At 35.2% G+C, this 18,545-nt stretch overlaps 2 protein-coding genes across 5 annotated transcripts in view; one reads left to right on the top strand and one right to left on the bottom strand.

Annotated features, from left to right (window-relative positions):
• Nucleotides 1-267: 267 nt before the first annotated feature.
• On the bottom strand, nucleotides 268-12,204 carry Ormdl1 (ORMDL sphingolipid biosynthesis regulator 1). Its single transcript, XM_027925007.2, has 4 exons — nucleotides 12,096-12,204; nucleotides 10,292-10,472; nucleotides 5,204-5,355; nucleotides 268-1,843 (listed from the first exon to the last, which is right to left on the bottom strand). Exons 2-4 carry the CDS (start codon nucleotides 10,463-10,465, stop codon nucleotides 1,708-1,710), a joined length of 462 nt encoding a protein of 153 aa, XP_027780808.1. The 5' UTR covers nucleotides 10,466-10,472; nucleotides 12,096-12,204; the 3' UTR covers nucleotides 268-1,707.
• Nucleotides 12,205-12,321: 117 nt separating this feature from the next.
• Nucleotides 12,322-18,545, top strand: part of Pms1 (PMS1 homolog 1, mismatch repair system component) — a 74,888-nt gene continuing 68,664 nt past the window's right edge. For 2 of the 4 annotated variants that reach the window (XM_071618989.1, XM_027925043.2), the window contains exons 1-2: nucleotides 12,329-12,775; nucleotides 18,254-18,405. In XM_071618989.1, coding sequence (XP_071475090.1) covers nucleotides 18,274-18,405 — 132 coding nt within the window. In that variant the 5' untranslated portion in view covers nucleotides 12,329-12,775; nucleotides 18,254-18,273. Of the gene's footprint in view, nucleotides 12,776-18,253; nucleotides 18,406-18,545 lie in introns of all 4 variants that reach the window. The other 2 variants (XM_071618987.1, XM_071618986.1) reach the window with 2 other exon arrangements.

The following is an 18,545-nucleotide window of genomic DNA, read 5'->3' as shown; positions in this document are numbered from 1 at the left end:
TCCTTTGACTAGAATGTAAACACCTCCAGGGAGGGAAATGGTTTGTCTTTTTACAAATTATCTGTAACACCTTCAATAGAGTGGGCCCTCATATATCTATTGAGTAAATATTTTTAAAACACTAAAAGGAGAAAGGGAAAATGTATCTTTGAAGTATCTTTGAAGTAACAAAGGAGTATTTTTAATTACCTTAAAATTTAACTTGCTTAAAAATTAACTTGAAAATGTCAATATAGCATTGATGACTGAATTGGAAAGCTTTTGAAATAATCTTACACCAAGGAAAAAATTTTATTAAAGTATAGATTACCAGTTATTTAAAAATACATAAGACAAATATACAAAGGCAGTATCATACAACTGATTTCTAAACTCAATACTTTTGAAATACAAAACAATGATCACTAACCTGAAAAGTCAGTTTGTTGACAGAGATTGATCTTTAAGTTGATCAAAAACTCCTTTCACTCAATTTTGTTTATATGTATTACTCAGTTTTTCAGTTTTATCATTTATCAGAACTTTGTTTTTCTGTTTGTTTGTTTCTTTTTTAAATGTGATTGCTTCTCAAGTATAGTTTTTTCTTGCAATTAATGTTAGCAACTATAGGTAACTTCCCTAAGTCACAAGAATTCAATATAATCACTACTCTAAATAGTTACCATTTAGAGTTACCTATACTAAGACTCATGTGTTTAAAGTAAAAATATTAACAAGCAAACTATAGGGGCTGAGAGCAGGACTAAGGAAAGACAATCTTACCTTTTACTACAGACCTGCTAAAACAAAATATCTATTACTTACTTTGGTACTATGGCTAGAGAAGCAGTTACTGCTAGACCACAGGTAGCTATGTAGCTGTCCATTTTATATTTCCTTTTCTAAGGAATGACAGACTTTACCAATTAAGTTTCTTAAACCTAAAAAACAGGCACCTATAAACAACCCTGTACTTTAACTTCTTGAAATAAATTATTTTAACTGGTTTATTAGCAGCCTTGTGTCTGGAAAACCAAGTAAATCTGTTTTGTTCCAAAATTAGAATGCTGACTCAGATGGTATCTTCCAGCATCAGTCATGAAGGTGGACCTTCAAAAACTATGTAATATAATAAATGCAAAAATAATTTCATCTATCAACACATAATACTGAGCCAGCAAAAAAACAAAAACAAAAAACGCCACACTCATAAGATAATTCATAAGAAACTGGTTTGTACAAAATAAGTATATATCCTCTTACATAAGAGAAATATATATGGTAATAAAAGTAATCTATAATAAACTTATAGAGATGATTCCGATTTACATGTTAAGTCTGCCTAAACTAATTGTCACTGAAGGACTGAAAATTTTCTTTTCCTCATGTCGTGCCCATCATTATAATTAAGCCGGTCCTAGTTTCTTACAAATATCTTACTTCCTTGGATTTATCTACTACACCCTCACTATACTGCAATTAACTTATACGCTGGGCCTGCCCAGCCTGCCTATAAAGCCTTTCTTCCAAAATATACCAGATGTATTAAACAGAGGCATCATTTAGTAGGATTCTGCACTTCAAGACAGCATCTGAAGAACCAGCAATTGGTCCTCTGATGTAGATATCTCTCATTTCACATTATCACAGAAACAGTGCAGTTTACCAACTACTCCTTCCTTACAGGAAACTCAGTAGCTGTAAAAATTTTGTTCAGTTTCAAACATTTCAATACTTATTAATTCCAAAGATCCGAACACCATGTAGTTGGGGCATTTTGGGAATAAGCACACTCAGAAGAGAAGCTGTGTTTAGGATGAAGTGAGTTGAATCATACTTCGTATAGAAACTTGCCAGAAAATATCTGTTGAGATAAAAGTCAAGAATACATGTAACATCCAAAAATGAAATTATTTAGAATTTTAAAAAATTAAAAGGTAGAAAAAAGGCCACCAAACACAAATACCTAAAAGTAAAACCATTTTGGATCACTAAAATAAAAATTTTAATTTAGGTCCAAGTTTATTTTAGATTGGTATTTAAAAGTGTGTTTAGTGGTGGTGCACATTTTGCATTTCTGTAATTATGTTAAATACATTTAATAGAATGCACTGCAATTTAGCAGAAGCTTAAAGTGGAAAGCTTTCAAAATAGGTTGCATATGCCCTCTGAGACTTCAAATGTAGTTTTGTATTTATGTATATATTTCTGGATCCAAAGCATCCATCATGGTCTCAAAGGGTTTTGTGACTCACCAAAATGTTAAGAATCACTATTGTAAACCTTTGAAAAATTAGGGTTTTGGTAGTACAATTCAGTATCTTTGAAAGAAATAAATAACTGGTTGTCCTTTTGATGTTCTCATTTTTGTACTATAGTTGAACAGGTCTATAATCAATCCAACTGGAAACCTGAAAGTTACCGTTGTAAAATTACAACTGTTTTGCTATAACTAAACACATGCACACAGTCAGACATTTAACCATCCGAGAATTTGTTTTAATAAGTGTAAACCACCTTTAAGACCATAAAATGAGCCCAGAACATCTAGTTTTACCCAAGGATATAAAGAGTGCAAATATATCCTCTGGCTACAAAGAGCACTCTCACATTGATAGGATGTGAATCAACATAATGCCTTACTTGATCAAAACTAAGAATTTAGTTTCCATATAGTTGTCAGTCTAATTACTTTCAGAGAACATAGGAAAGTATTCTAATAGCCTCTCCTCTATTGTCATTCGTTTCTCCTCAGGGAAGAGACATATATAACATGGTCAGAAAAGAACAGCTATTTCCAAATATGTCTGAAAACATCAGACAACTGTATACATCATTACCAGAACTGTTTAGACTGAAAAATTCTACATCTATTTCAAAAGTAGCCAGAAAATTCTTTCTTGAGTAAACCATATTCTTTGATTTTTGCTTTATATTGTTTCTTCCCACTTTCATAGACTTTGAAGACTATTTTTATACTTCCTTCACGGAATAAAACAGGGTTATCAGTTGCATTTAGTAAGCACATTTGATTTGCTGTCATCATTATAGGTTTAATCTATAACCTGATAGGCTGAAATAAATTTAGTGCATCTTATCATACTATTAGCCTATGTACCTGGTGTTTTAATGAAACCTAATTGTGTGTGTAGATTATATGAAAATTATCTGATTCTTATTATCAGCATCCCAAGGTCACTGAGATTATAGGCATGCACCACAGTGCCCAACAGAATCTGTTTCTTTATCTAAAAATCTGGAATAACACTGTATGTCACACCTACCTGACAAATTACGATCAAATATGAAGATTGGAAAGCACTCTGAAAAGTACTGGGGCTAGGGATATATAGCTCTGTGATAGAGCACATGCCTAGAATACGTAAGTTTCGGGGTTACATCCTCTGCACCACACACAAAAAATAAATAAAAATAAAATCAATGCTATAAAGATGGTTTCAATGTTGTTTCTTTAGTTATGTTAGGAATTTAATCAGAATAGCTGAAATCATACCTGTGAGTCAAAAAAATATTTTAAGAAATTATTTGACTGTTTTCATGATAGTTATTATTACATATATTAAGTACAATTCCTGGGGCTGAGGTTGTGGCTCAGTGCTGGAGCACTTACCTTGCATGCATGGGGCACTGGGTTCAATTCTCAGCACCACATTAAAAAATAAATAAAGGTATTGTGTCCATCTATAACTAAAAATTTAAAAAAAAAAAAAAAAGATACAATTCTTGGGGCTACTGAGGTTTTCAAGAATGGCCAAAGTCACATAGCTTGAAAACAACAGAGCCAAATCTCAAATTTAGGACTAAAACAACCTTTATTTTTATTCTTAATATTTATTTCAGTTAGGCCATACAGACATTTTTCTTTTGAGGTTAATTCCTGCCCTCTTGCCTCCCAGTACTGGGGATTAACTCAGGAGCACTCTCCCACTGATCTACATTCCCAACCTGTTTTACTTTTTATCTCTAAATAGGGTCTTACTAAAATTGCTGAGGCTGGCCTCAAACCTGCAATCCTCTTGCCTTAGCCTCCCAAGTTATTGGTTTTATAGGCATGTGCCACTGTGCTTGACTTTTGAGGTTTAAGAGTCATAACTAAACCAATTCAAAGTTCCTATAAAATGCTATAAATGTAAAGAAAAAGAAATCCATGACTTTATGATCAGTTTATTCCTTCACTTGAAAATGTAATCCCTACTTAAACATCTATCCAAATCTATGACTCTTTAAATCTAGCTTAAAAAATTCCATCACCTCCTGAAAGTCTTTCCACCTACCCCAGACTACACTGATTCCATCATGGATATAGCATTATGTCTGAATTCTGTGGTAGAGTGTTAATTAAGACATATGTGAACCTATTTATTATGTGCAAGACACTGAGTTTGGGATTCAGAGCAATCTATGTACTTATACACTCTTAGAAGGCAAAAAAAAAAAGTGTATATACAATTTTTCCAGTTGTATCTAAGGTGAGGTGGGGGCAAAACAGAAGAGCTTGCTTAACCACGTGAGAGTGGGTGGGGATAAAATATTTAGATAAATGGAAAATGAGGTAGAAAGGATTGTATGGAAAGCCCTGATATCAAATAATAAGAGAAAATCAGATACAAGATACAAAATTAAGATAGCTTACAAATAGATATTATCTTATTTATCTCTCATAGCATCAAGTTAGGTATCTTTAGCTAGAATTTTATACGTGAGCAGACTAAGCTGAATAAATGGAAGACACAGGATTCAAGTCAGGTCTGTCCTACATGCAAAGCCCAGAATTTCTTTTTTTAAACTATATTTTCTTCTCCCAAAGAATTCGAAGATCCAAATAAGGCTGGGTTGCCATTGAAATTCTTCTGATCTTCTAAATTACTGTTTAGTGAGATTAATCTGATAGTGCAGTACGGGATATGATCATGTGTTTAATTTTCTTATATGAAACTTAAGGACATGTATTAAACTACATATCCTAGAATGTCTACGTATACTGAAGAACATGTAATGTCTCCAAATGTACTAACTGAAGTGAAAATTGCTTTATCATCAACTTGTTAAATAACTTGCCTGTGCCTTACACCACATCTGAGGTACTTACTTATTGATAGAAGTTTTCAACAAAATATTTTGTTTCTAACTCTAATTCAATCTGATAAACGGACAACTTCCTATTACCCAATCTTCTTTATACTTATATATTTCTGCCACTTACAGAATTATTGGAGAAATTGTGAAAAACTTCCGTGAAGATGTAAACTGTACTCCATAGTCCAGTTGTTCCCAATGAGTTAGGAGCCTTGCTTTACCTTGGTCAGGAGTTTCAAAAGGTGTTCCTTTTACTGCATGCAAAAATACATACATCCCCTGAAAAACAAGCAAGGTGATATATAACCAATAACAAATACAAAATTTGTCCTAGTGAGTTAAGGGTAAAGCTGGTTCCAGGGTATCTATGAGTGTATGATTTTATTGAACAGTTCAAATTTTAAGATTTCATAACCAATTAAAGACTCTGGCCAGTTTCTGCATGGCAAATAAAACTTTCTGAGATATAGAAATATTATTGGATGAAAATCAGTAAAAGATTAATCCAAAGTAACTTATTTTCATAAAGTTGAAGATAAAAGTATCATCAGGGTAGTTTCACATCATTACAGTTAGGTTATCTAACACCTTTCCTAGAAACAGGATTACCTTTTTCCAAATGTACAGGGAAACTTTTCTTCAATGTTATATTAGTAAATCTGATGATACTTACCTCTGCTTTAGTAGTTATCTTCCATAGCAACAAAGATGGTTTGATGTAATAAGTATAATGTTCAACTCAATTCCCTTTTAAAATCACCACTGTGCCTCTATGGTGTTTCTTTTGAAGTCAGGTTTTAAAAAATTAGAGAAAAACATATTTGGTATTGGGGGTTGATCCCAGGGGCGCTTTACTACTGAGCTACATCTCCAGTCCTTTTTATTATTTACTTTAAAAGAGGGTCTTGTTGAGTTGCTGACCATGAGTTATTGTGCTCGGCTAGTAAAACACACTGCTAAGAGCTATTCTGACTATATATTTTTCACATCTAATTTTGTAGTAAATAGCAAAAACAATGTATACTCGATTTGGTTTCATTGAGATTATGATGCTAATTTATACTGATTAGTAGTCCTTTATTCATTTCACAATCACTGTTTGAGGCACTAGTAAGAGCATAAAGCCTAAATATTATTATGAAACTGTTTTCCCTTTACAAGCCATGATATGAAGTCATTTTTTTCTACTTCAACTTTTAAGAAATATATAGAAAAAAATGTTTTGCGATTTTATATTGAACCGGATTGAAAGAACTGTATCTTTCAAAGCTTGGTTGGCTTCATAGTATTAACTAGCTGCAAAACACCTAACCTATGGAGGAAAGAACTCAGGCTTCGTTGAAGTCCACAAACACTTAATGGTGACTTGTGTGTGTAAGACACATAACACGTATGCACATATGAGATTCAACAAGACTTGTCTCCAGCCTTGAAAAAACATTCAGTCTTCTAAGGGATGCTAAGGAAAAAAACACACACAAAACAACTAGAAGGTAAGGCGGACACTGCTATCAAAAGCCCCACCAGAGTACTCGGGAAATACAGAAGGAATGGACTGTTTCTGTGGCAGAAGCCTTGATGCTACCCTGTCAACTACCTCATTGTTGATGGTTCAGCTCAAATGAAAACTCCTTAGTGAAACCCTCAGTAGTAATAATTAACCACCTGTTTATGTGCTTGCATAGAATTTCACTGAAAATACTTTTATTGCAGCACACTATATTGTGTGAAGAGTTGTTTGTGTAATGTTTGTTTTCCCATTAACCTGAATACTTCAGGAAAAAGGGCTAGTACCGGCAAGTATTAGATATATTGGAAGACAAGATTAATCCAAGACCTGTTTGTGCTATAAGCACTAGGAAACCATTTTTATAAGGGCTTTAAAGGAAACAATGAAGCAGAAAGTATGTGCCTTCAAATTCTCTTGTGATTCCAAAACAGTATGTTTGATTATATATCTTCTACCCCAATATTTTTAAAAGTTCTCATATAGAAAAGAGAATATTTATTTCATGGCTAGTCCTTAATCAAATAAAGAGAATTCTTTCATTTTTAAGGCTAATAATTTTGTGAAGCATTAAAATATCATGCTGGGCGTTATAGCACTGTATAAAAAGAATCACTAGGTTTCTATTATATGGTTCAGAGAGGTAAATATATTTTTCTGCTGGGTGCAATAATTAGGTTTGTTTTCCCATGTTTAAAAGCATTCAACATGCATTTCACATTTTTAATTGGTTTAATGTAAGCTATCTTCAAAGGAAACTTAAAATTCAGAGTCATGTAATTGCTACATCTGTGGGTAGCTGAGTTAGGTGAACTAATAATAAATCAGAAGTTTGCTTTCCTACATGGTATCAATTGCTTATTTGTTCATGACCATATACTGTGCCTCAATTCAAGTTAATCAACTTGAAAACAAGGAGTATGGGGAGAGGGAATAACTTCTAAAATACATTTAAGACATGTGCCATTTTAAAAGGGAAAATTCTAGGCCAGCCATGGGAACTTAGCAAGACCCTGACTCATAACAGAATTTTAAAAAAGGATTAGCTCAGTGGTAGAGAGCCCTAGTTCAATCCCTAGCACTTCCCAAAACAAAAAACAAAACAAACAAACAAACAAACAAAAACTCCACAAAAGAGGCAATAAACTACTATTTACTACTAATTATGAAACTATGATAAATAGGTGATAATAGAACGTAGAGATGTATAGATTTCTGAAAGAGGTAAACCTGAATAGTCTTCAACAGAAATCAGGCAAGAAGGATAGGAAAGTATTAAAAAACAGAGCTGAAGCCAAACCAAAGAAGTGAGAGCAAGTTGATTTCCTTTATTGCCAGAGTTTAGAGATGGTGAAGACTGTGTTTAGAGATGGTTAAGGCCAAGTACCTTTCTTGCCTCTACACTCTTATAACTTGTATTAGATGCTGCGCAAAGAACTTTGGATTTTACCATATATGCAATGGAGAATCCCTGAAGGACTTGAGAGTGTAACTTGACAGTGAAAAAGAATAAAATGTGGGTTCAGGGTGTAGCTCAGTGGCAGAGTGCCTGCCTAGTATGTGTGAGGCCCTGGGTCAATGCCTGTTACCAGAGATTTAAAAAAATACATAAAATGCAGACATGAATTTTAAAAACATTTCTCTGCCACAGTGGCATAGAGGAGGGTAGAGGAGCACCAACAATAATTTTATAGGAGTAATTTACCTGAGGAAAAAAATGAGGGTGTGGGGATATAGCCGACAGTAAAGCAGAAAGACAGGAAGGGTTCTGACCAAAAGGATAGGGAAAATAAAAGAAAATGAGGACCACATATCCTGGTTTGCATAGGACAGTTCTGATTTACACCTATTCTCTTGGAGTAGTTATTACTAGAGCTCCCTTTTATTCTTAAAACAGTTTCAGTCTGAATGATACATTATATCAATTGCTTTACCATTGACATTCAGCTGTCTGGCTGGTTTATCTGGCAGACCCTGATGTCTCTAGATAAGATTAATAACAATCAGAAATCAAGAATATGATGAGTTTAGATGGTACTTTTTTTGGTTTATGATGCATAGTGATCTGGTAATATGCATTTGAGCATCATTAGTCTACATGTAGAAACTCAAAATATGGGTAGATGAAGTAATCTAGATAGAATATATAGCACAAGAGATAAAAAAAAAAAAAAAAAGGATCAGCAATATTTATGAAAAGAAAAGAGAACATATAAAGACCCTGCAATAATGACTGAGAAGGAAATCAGAAATATACCTTAGAGAAAGTGAGCCCATAGAAGCCAAGGAAGAGTTTCAATAAAAAGAGGGTAATAGTGTCAAATATTTCACAGAAGTGAAAACCAGTGTTCACTGGGTGTTATGTTATGGCATGTGCCTCTAGTCCTAGCTACTAGGAAAGCTGAGGTAGAAGGAGGATCACCTGAGCCCAGAGAATTTGGAACCAGTCTTTGCAACATAGTATTTGTTTGTATTTGTATTTGTATTTGTTTGTAAGAACCATGTCTTACAAACAAATACACACAACAGTGTTTGACCTACTAAGGTCTATCACATAAAACGGACTAAATGAATATTCACCTATCATTTTCACCAGCATGTCACCCTTGACCCCCTTTGGTCAATTTCAAGTATACTCCAGAAAAATGTAAAATAAATGTTAATTTTTAAAAATCTATTTCTTCTACATTTTTCTTATTGTTCTGAGTTCTTCATTTTAAAAATATCTTTAAACAGTTCATTTGTATTCAATTAAACTTCTCTATTAACTTTATTTTTCTTTCATTCTACTTCATTAAGGCATTAAAGACAAGAAAAGTCACTATCAAGATTGTTGTGTGAGTGGGTTTTGGTTTTTAACAAGCAAATTCCAGGGCTGCCAGGGCTGCATTAATATGATCAGTAGAGTCAAATTTCTGATACTTTGTAGAGCTAATACAATACAGTTAATATACAGAGAGAGTGAGAACAAATACAGTGAAGGCATCATAAGATGCTAAACATGATTAAGCTTAAAATCTCTACTGAAACAAGAAAGTATATGTACACAATTTAGAAAGATTTAAGAAGGATTAAAATAAAAGATTTTAATTGGATTGTAGGTAACCAAAAATCACAATTGCTTCTGAAATACTCTGGTTGATTGACAGATTCTATACAAACAATAGGAGGAAAAGTCCCACTTAGAAGAAAGGTCCAATGTTAAAGTGTGGTAGAAAAAAATAAAATCCTATCCCAGATTATAATTCTTCAAAACTGACACTTATACACTACAAACTACTGAATTGTACAATTTTTTTATAGTGTAGGGGATGAACTATACATTCTAAATAGGTGAATTTTATAGTATATGAACTATATCTTTATAAATCTGTTAGAACACACTAAGTTGTTGGTTTGCGGGTGTAGCTCAATGGTACAGGATTTGCTTAGGATGCTCAAGACCCTGGGTTTGATCCCCAGCACAGCCAGAAAACAAAAAACAAAACAAAACAACCCTACAACAAGAAAAACCCACAAAATACTATCCATGTTTTTCTTTGTAATGTATTAAGTACATTCATGTTGTTATGGAACCAGAACCTCTTTCATCTTGCAAAATTAAAACTGACCCATTAGACAATAAATCCCCATTCCCTCTTCCCCTTAGCCTCTGGCAACCACTCTCTCTTAAGATTTTAAGTGTTTATAATAAGGTGAAATTCTTACCAGATTATGTATAATATTTGTTAAGGTCCAAGCAACAGGAACACTGAAGAAAGGAATGCTGAGTAAGACAATATGGAGCAAGCCAACTCCCAATGCATATGTCAGCCACATACCCCGGCTGTTCATTACACGGGTATTTGGATTCACTTCACTGTGGGCAACTCCAACATTCATGTTTGCTCTGAAGAGAAAAAATAAACAGTGATATAGCTGGAAATCTAAATACTCCTAATTCTGACACAATGAAATATTACCAGGATTATTTTTCCTTGTTATTCTGAAATAGAACACACACCCTCCAAAATGTGCTACTTGCAGATGCTGGTATAGGCAGCAAAGAAGCTTTAATATCTTACTTAACGGTAAGATAAACAAGACTTATTTTTATGGTTCCCTTTCCTAAAACTTGTCTTCTAAGATGTCAGTTTTAGTGAATGAAATAATGGACAGGAAAACTCAAACTTAAAAGAGAAATGTCTATTTTTTTTTACATTATGAGCACAGTTAAGTCATGAGCTAAATTTACCAACAGAATAAACATTAAAAAAAAAGAAAAAGGGGGGAAAAAAAAAAGAACCCACATAGCCAGTCTGTTCTGAGTAGTGAGATGCTTATATCTAATGTAATGTTGTACCCATGCAGTAGTCAAAGAGTTCAAAGCACTCCTTTTTGAGTACTGAACCTGGAAAGAACATGTTGATATAATGTGTAAAATTTATGTGGTCAGGGATAGGTTTGTTTCTCAATTTTGTGACACACTAGACTTAAAAAAGCAATAAATCTTTCTTCCGAATATTTCAATAACTCTAAAACTTTAGTTTTTCTTCCTTTTTTGAAAGTTTTCCCTTCCTCTTTTATATTCAAAATAAACACCAAAGTAAAAAATGACAGTAGCCCTCAGTCATTTTAATTATAATGTTTACTTAGGTCTAAGAATTCCTTAAACAATATCAAATTGTCCTAAAGAATATCTATTAGAAGTCTAAGAAGGGGGGAAATGGGGTTAGATTACATTTTAAGAACTCCCCATTAAAAATATACATTGACTCTTTTTTACTACAGAGCTAGCAAAGAGGAATTTTTTCATAACCATATCCTAGCAAGTGTTTCTGGAATATAATGTCCTTTTACTCTGTCAAGATCTATGGAATAGGCATCAAGGCTTAAGGTGATGAAAGTTAGTTACACTAAGACAAAAGTTAGTTTCGTGTGTAAATATTTCTTCTACTATAAAAACCCATCATTTATGGTACCTTATTTTTAAATTTTATAAATTGTACTTAGAACATGACTTAAGATAGTTTTCCCAATTTCCACACTGTCTTCGCAAACAATTTTCGAAGGAGGCCTAAAATTCACATGTCAGCGGCAGGCAAAGCTGGGGTGGTACTGATCCTACTTCAGTTCGGAAACCATTCCCAGCAGGTGTGCCGCGCCTCTCCACTGCCCGCAGACAATGACTTCTCAGACAGTGAAGAGACTCTCAGCTCTGTCCAGGCCTTTGGCGAGGGCGACGCGCAGCGGCCCGCATTGGAACTCCCCAGCTTACCAGACCGCCCCGGGAAGCCTCCAGGCGGGTGGAAACCCCCACCCTGACCTTCGTTGTCGCGTCGCACCTCCTGTCACGGCCATGGCACAACAGCGAGGGTTTGAGGGAGAGTACCTACGGCCGCTTAGCAAGCAGGGCCGGGCAGAGCGCCCTGGGTGCAGCCCGGGCCCCTCTCCACGTAGTAGATCCTGGGCCTCCAGAAGCTCGCTCCCAGCCAAGACAACAGCACAGCCCCACGCGCTGGTATCCACTTACCCGCCGCCCGGTTCCCGGCGACCCGCACGGCGCAAGAGTAACCCAGCGGCAACCTCAGCTTACGCTCACGCTACGAAAGCCAAGTCTGCCCCAGCGCGGCGCCGCGCGTGCCGACGCCGTCCTAGCGCACTCACCGCCAGGGGATTGGCCGCCAGCAGCGCCAGTCCCGCCTCCCCGGGCAAGGCGGGACTAAGAGGCGCGCGGTGCCCTTCCCGCAGCACGCGTGCGCTACGGGCTAGCGGGGCAACTCTAGTGGCCGGGCCTGGGTTCCGCGAGGGACGCTGGCTGCTTGCCGCTGGTGGATGGTAATTGCCTACCTTGCGCGAGCTGGAAGACAGTGTCTTGTGCCTAATGGGCATTAGTTCTGATATACTGGTAGGCTCGACGGTTCCCTCTCCTCGATTTGTCTTAGTCGGAGCGTGAGCGCAGCAGGCCGCGGTGGGCGCCTCCTCCAGGGGCGGGAAGTGGGTGTAGCGGAGCTGCGGAGCGCGCACAAGTGCGGAGCTGGGCGCCTCAGTGCCTTGCTTTGAATTTTGTTGCAGTGCATTTCCCAAACCTTCTTGGGTACACGTTTTATAAATTGTTTCCTAGCAGAAAATTTAATCCACCACAGCCGTAACTAGTCTTGCAAGCGAGTGTGACGTATTATAACGTAATTTGGTGACCTGCAAGGGATACAGGTAAAGTCTTCATTTAATCCTTATTTTTGCCGATGTCTTTCAGCGTTTATCTCTATTGAGAACGGGCACCAGTGTTACAAACTGAGGAAATGTGGATACCAAAAACTGATCTTATTTGAGGAGTGAGAGGAAACTTGATTAGTTTTTGGAATCGTCTTTGAAATCAAATTTCCTTTACCTTCGCAGTATGTAAAGCTTGTGATTTTCGTTGCTGAAATATTTCAGAAACATTTCAGAGTTGATTTTGGAGAACGTTGGTTATCTATATATAAATATTTTGTATTTCTGTTGGTTCTGTGAAAACAATTGGGTTAGATTTATTTTGTTCTTTAAATAATTTGTGTTCTCCTTAAAATCTGTGAATTCTCTGATCTCTACTTTTCTTTCTGTAGTCCTTAACTGACTTTCCTGGTCCTCAGCTCTTTATGAGTATTCAGTTTTCCTCTCAACACAAATGAACGACTGACTATCCTGACATTCTCAGACATTCTATTCTATTCTATGCTGTGACTTGGAAGCCTGACACCAACCCTTCTACTTTTAAAAAGAGGTCATTTGATACACATGGTAGAATGCTACATTCTAGGGACAAGTGATTATAAAAACTACATCCTTAAAGCACTCTGAACCTGGAGGAAGGGACAAACAAATAGAATAATTTGGGATGAGTTTGAGTTAAAAATAAAGAAAAGGTATTACAGAGGAAGAAATGTCTAATTTACTGGTGATTGAAGGGAGTAGGAGTTGGAACAGAAAAGAAAGGCTTTCTTGAGGATACTTAACCCAAATCTGCAAGGCTGATTATCCTCTTAGGAAGAAGGAACCCTGTGAGCTAAGGGAGTGAGTTTACTATGTTTAGAGAGACAAATTGTGTAGGAGGACTGGCCTTGGGAATGGTGGGATGAGATAAGAAAGGTAGATAAAGATCCAGTTATTAAGGAGTTTGGATTTAATCTAGTTAGTGGTTGGAAATCTTATAAAAATTTTAAGGTAGCAATGTGATGAAATTTAAATGAAAAAATAAATAATGGAAGGTTGATATTTGAGTCACAGTATTAATTAGGTGACAACTATAGTAGGTCAGAGGAGAAATGTTGAGCTGGTGAACAGTCAGTATGCAGAAGATTATTTTGAGAAATATTTAGAAAGTAGGATAGATAGGACTGGATGCCAGGTGGTAGAGGATGAGAATTGCTATGACGTCTTTAATTTCTAAATTTTGTTTTGTGTGTCTGGATGGAAAGTCTACAGTGGAACTGTCCTTTGAAGTCAAACATGCCAAAGTGTCCATCTGCCTTGGACACTCTGGCATATAATAGTGGTGTGATCTTGAGCAATATATCAAGCCTTTAAGTCTCATTTGTAATGGAAGAATAATAATATATGAGGGTATATTGTGAGGATTAAGTGAAATAATGTATATGAAGTTTTTATGTTAGCTCTTCTTATTATTACAAACAAAATATAGAAAGAAAGTTCATTAGAGAAAGATTATGAGATTGTTTGGGGGCATAATAAGTTTAGGTTGCCTCCAGATCATCTAAATGATGGTATTTAGAAAGTAGGTGAATCAGCCCTGGAGTCCAAAAAAAAAAAAAAAAATTGTTAGACGTTTGGGTGGATCAGGGAATAACATGGAGCCAGTTTAAAATTAAGTATGATCCACTAGTGGATCACTTGTATGTTATGCACAAGACCCTCGGTTTGATCCCCAGCACCACAAAAAAAGAAAAAGTAAATAAAATCAAGCATATCTAGGGAAGGTAATGGTGACTTGATGGGAAGGGGGACACCATTTTAATGTTTATATTGGTGCAGGAAAAATGCTGATAAAATTACTTTCTTAGGTCTTTGGGATTTTCAAACTAAGGTAGAAGATTTTTTAACCCAATTCTAAATGATTAGCCACTACGTTACACAGTGTAGCTCTATACTCTTAGACTTGGGGCCATTTTAAAGCTTTGGAAGAGGAGAGAAAGTGCCTTTTGTTTTGGATAGCACTAATTTGTGTGAATGTTATGATAATGGAGCTGCCTAATTGTTCTGTGTTTGTCCACCAGATGACTAACTAAGCTTCCAACCCTGGAGAGCCACAAAAGATCATTGAGAAGTAGCTATTCATAGCTGCTTCTCTTAAAACTGTGTTCTCCAAAACTAAATCAAATGTATAGATTAATTAGATAGTAATTGTTAGTATTAAAAAATTCCAGCATTTCTTTACATAATGGTTTCTTGTCATAATACTGTACATTTTAAGCCCTTACCATTTTATATATGCTGTCTAATTTGATCCTTACAATAAGTCATGAGGTGTTATCTCTCTTTTTACAAATGAATTATTTTTACAGAGGAATTTAAGTGATTTGCTTCTGTTGATGTGTAAGAAGATGAATCCCAAGACCTATTTGTTTTTTTGCTGTTTGTCTTTGGTCTGTTAGTTTTTCTGCTGTGCCAATTAGTATTGCCTTATGTTTGTAAAATATACTTATGAATTTTTGACTATTTAACACCCTCAAAACCCAATATGTTACCTTTTTTCCCAGACATACATCTCTTAAAATCTTGCTGTTATAATGCCTATACTCCATTTTTTGTTGAGTTACTGATACTTATTTTACATTCTTCCTTTATGTGGCTTATTTATCTTACATTGCCTGAGAAGGAATTTTAAATGGATTTTTTTTCATTGCTATTTTGTTTGGAACTAGATTCCTTAGAATCAAATCATCATATGAGCATGTATCTAGTCATGCTAAATTAAGAAAATACTAGGGTTCCTTCACCTCCTTTTTTTTTTTTTTTTTTTTTTTGATCTAAGAAAAACCTTAACTCTTTGGAGAAGTTGGATGTTGTCAAGCTAGTATTTATTTTCCCATATTTTTTTTTTTTCTGAAATTAGGCAGTAAGGCAGGAGCAAAGCTCCCTCCCTGCATGTTTTAAATATGGAATTTCCATTAAAGATTTTTGAGGTGTTTTTTTTGTTTGAGCAAAGGGTTTTATAGCTAAAACATGGATCTGCATGTAGTATCAGCATATAATGGATCTTGGATTCCAACACAAGATTTGAGCTTTATCTCTTATCAGCTTTGTGCTGCCAAATGATTAGAATGATGTTTTAGGCAGAGTAATGTGGAGGGTCGTTATGGTAGCTATCTGACATATATGGGATCTGACTAGTTCAGATTAATGGTAATCCTAGACAGCCTAACTCCAAAAAAGCTCACTGGTTAAAAAGGCATTAAGTCTTTAACATATATGGGTGAGAAATCATGTTTAAATTAAACTGCTGTTAAACTATGTGATTGACTGTAATTCTCACATTGCAAAGTGACAGGACCACTTACTCATTTCTAGCCAGGCAGATCATACATTATACTCATTATAGCACAATTGCTGTTCTCTTTCTTCATTTATTACCATAGTGTGATTTACCAAATATTTACATTTAAGAAATCTTTTCAGAACACATTTGTCTCCATGATTCCAGTGTGCCTTCAGTGATTTGTAATGAGTATGAACCAGGGCATACTTGATATATAGACACTTAAGGAAATAAAAATTTCTAACTTACAAGAAATCACTAGGCCCAGTCACTTAATCACTCAGGCTTTTCTTTTTAACCTCTGTCAACCTAAAACACAAAACAAAACAAACAAACAAAAAAAAACAACAGCAACAGCAACAATAAGACCCAGTGATTCTCTAATATTTATTTGGGAATAACATTGCCAAATTTATATTTATATGGGAATAGTGGTAATAGCAGAGAAAAAGAGAAATGTAGATAGCAATTATAGCAACACAAAATGCTGGGAAAAATAAAAAAAACAATTTGCTCATAATGTGGATTTTTTTTTTTTTTAATCCATGTGTTGCAAAAATTACATGAAGATTTTAAACAGCTCTTGGAGCAGGTATTTGTGAGTTAGAATAGAAAGTAGCAGTGAGGGAAAGAGCATAGGGACCTTTTTATTCCCCATGCCAGTAAGAAATTATGAACTTATAATAAAAGTATAATAAGCCTGTCTTGTCTTTTATTTAGGATAAGGGGTCAATTTTGCCCTATTCTATATGTCTACATCTATGACTATCTATGTTTCAATGTATATTTGTCTGTATCTGATCATGTACATAGGTATCCATAGGGGTAAAGATATAGAAAGCAGATGTAGGATTATTTTAATCAAAGATTAAATAGCATTTCTTATTTCCTTTCAGAATAGTCAAGCAGCCTGAAAAGCAATAGGAAAAAAAAGGCAAAGGGATTTCAGTTAATACTGCATTTTCATGATCCATTAATATTTATTTCTGTAAGAAACAATGTAAAACAAATATCTTGTCTTCTGATATTTAGGACTCATTTGGGGATGATTATGAACAACAGCTTTAACTTCACAGTTGGAAATGTTGCAAACTATGATCTCCTGCTTTCAGGGCACTTAGATGCAATTAATACCAAGACCAACAAATGAAATAAAGTAATAGAAAAGAATACCTTAGAAAAGCTAAATATGTTACATGCTAAAAGTGCTACAGAAGTGACAATTTAAGGAGAACTATAAAATCCATCTTTTTCCTCACCACTGAGAGTACAATCCCATTTTCTATTAGTATTGAAAGTGGCTCAAGTCCCTCCACATAAAAAATAAAATGATTTCTGCTTAGGTTTTTGAAACTGCTTTGGTCATTTTGGGGGGGTGGTTGGTACTAGGGATTGAACTCGGGGGCACTCAAGCACTGAGCCATATCCCCAGTCCTCTATTTTATATTTTAGAGACAGTGTCGCACTGAGTTGCTTAATGCATCGCTATTGCTAAGGCTGGCTTTGAATTTTCGATCCTCCTACCTCAGCCTCCTGAGACACTGGGATTACAGGTATGTGCCACTGCACCCAGTTTGGTCATTTATTTATAAGAGGTAATAAGATTACCTATCAATAGAGGAAGTTTTGAATGACTTGCCTGTATTTAAGTCTCAGCTATGCCTCTTAATTAAATGACCTTGTACAAGTTTTCTTCTCTGTGCTTCAGTAGTAGTATAAAATGCAGATGATTGAATAACACCTATTTCAGAGTGTATTGGTATAAGCTGGGCATGGTGATGCACACCTATAATCCTAGAGGTTTGAGAGGCTAAGGCAGGAGGATCAAGAATTCAAAGCCAGCTTCAACAATTTAGTGAGATCCTAAGCAATTTAGCAAGACCCGGTCTCAAAATATAAAAAGTACTGGGGATGATATGGCTCAGTGGTTATGTGCCTCTGGGTTCAATCTCTGGTACCCTCCCAATAAAGAAAATGTATTGGTATGAAATAAATCATTTAATACTGCATATGCTTTAAATAGAGCCTGGCATACAGTAAGGCTAAATAACTGTGAGCTGTTATTACTATTATTGTTATATCATTGTTATTTTTATTACTTCTATTAGTATTGTTTAACAATTCTTATTTTTATAACTTGCATTTTTATCTTCTAGCTATTCTGCTAAGCATTAGAATGAAACAGTTGCCTGCAGCAACAGTTCGTCTCCTTTCAAGTTCTCAGATAATCACTTCAGTAGTCAGTGTTGTAAAAGAACTCATTGAAAACTCCTTGGATGCTGGTGCTACAAGCATAGATGTGAAACTGGTGAGTTTTCTTGAAAGATACTAAGAAAGGAGCTTTGTAGATCTTTTCTTCTTTCTTTGTGCCAGCAAATTACACATAGGATATTTGTCCTAAGAGCAAGTTCCTAAAATTAAATTTTTATTCAAGTCAATAATATAGTA

This window comes from Marmota flaviventris, chromosome 11 (assembly GCF_047511675.1).
Source record: "Marmota flaviventris isolate mMarFla1 chromosome 11, mMarFla1.hap1, whole genome shotgun sequence".
In the NCBI taxonomy this organism is placed as follows: domain Eukaryota; kingdom Metazoa; phylum Chordata; class Mammalia; order Rodentia; family Sciuridae; genus Marmota; species Marmota flaviventris.
This window is presented reverse-complemented; position numbering and strand designations above follow the sequence as displayed.

Excerpts from the sequence above, each read along its gene's own strand:
- Ormdl1 (XM_027925007.2), bottom strand. The coding sequence starts at position 10,465 with ATGAATGTTGGAGTTGCCCACAGTGAAGTGAATCCAAATACCCGTGTA. Across the intron at positions 5,356-10,291 it reads CAAATATTATACATAATCTG|GGGATGTATGTATTTTTGCA; the intron begins GTAAGAATTTCA and ends CTTGTTTTTCAG. Across the intron at positions 1,844-5,203 it reads ACAATTTCTCCAATAATTCT|ATATTTTCTGGCAAGTTTCT; the intron begins GTAAGTGGCAGA and ends TTATCTCAACAG.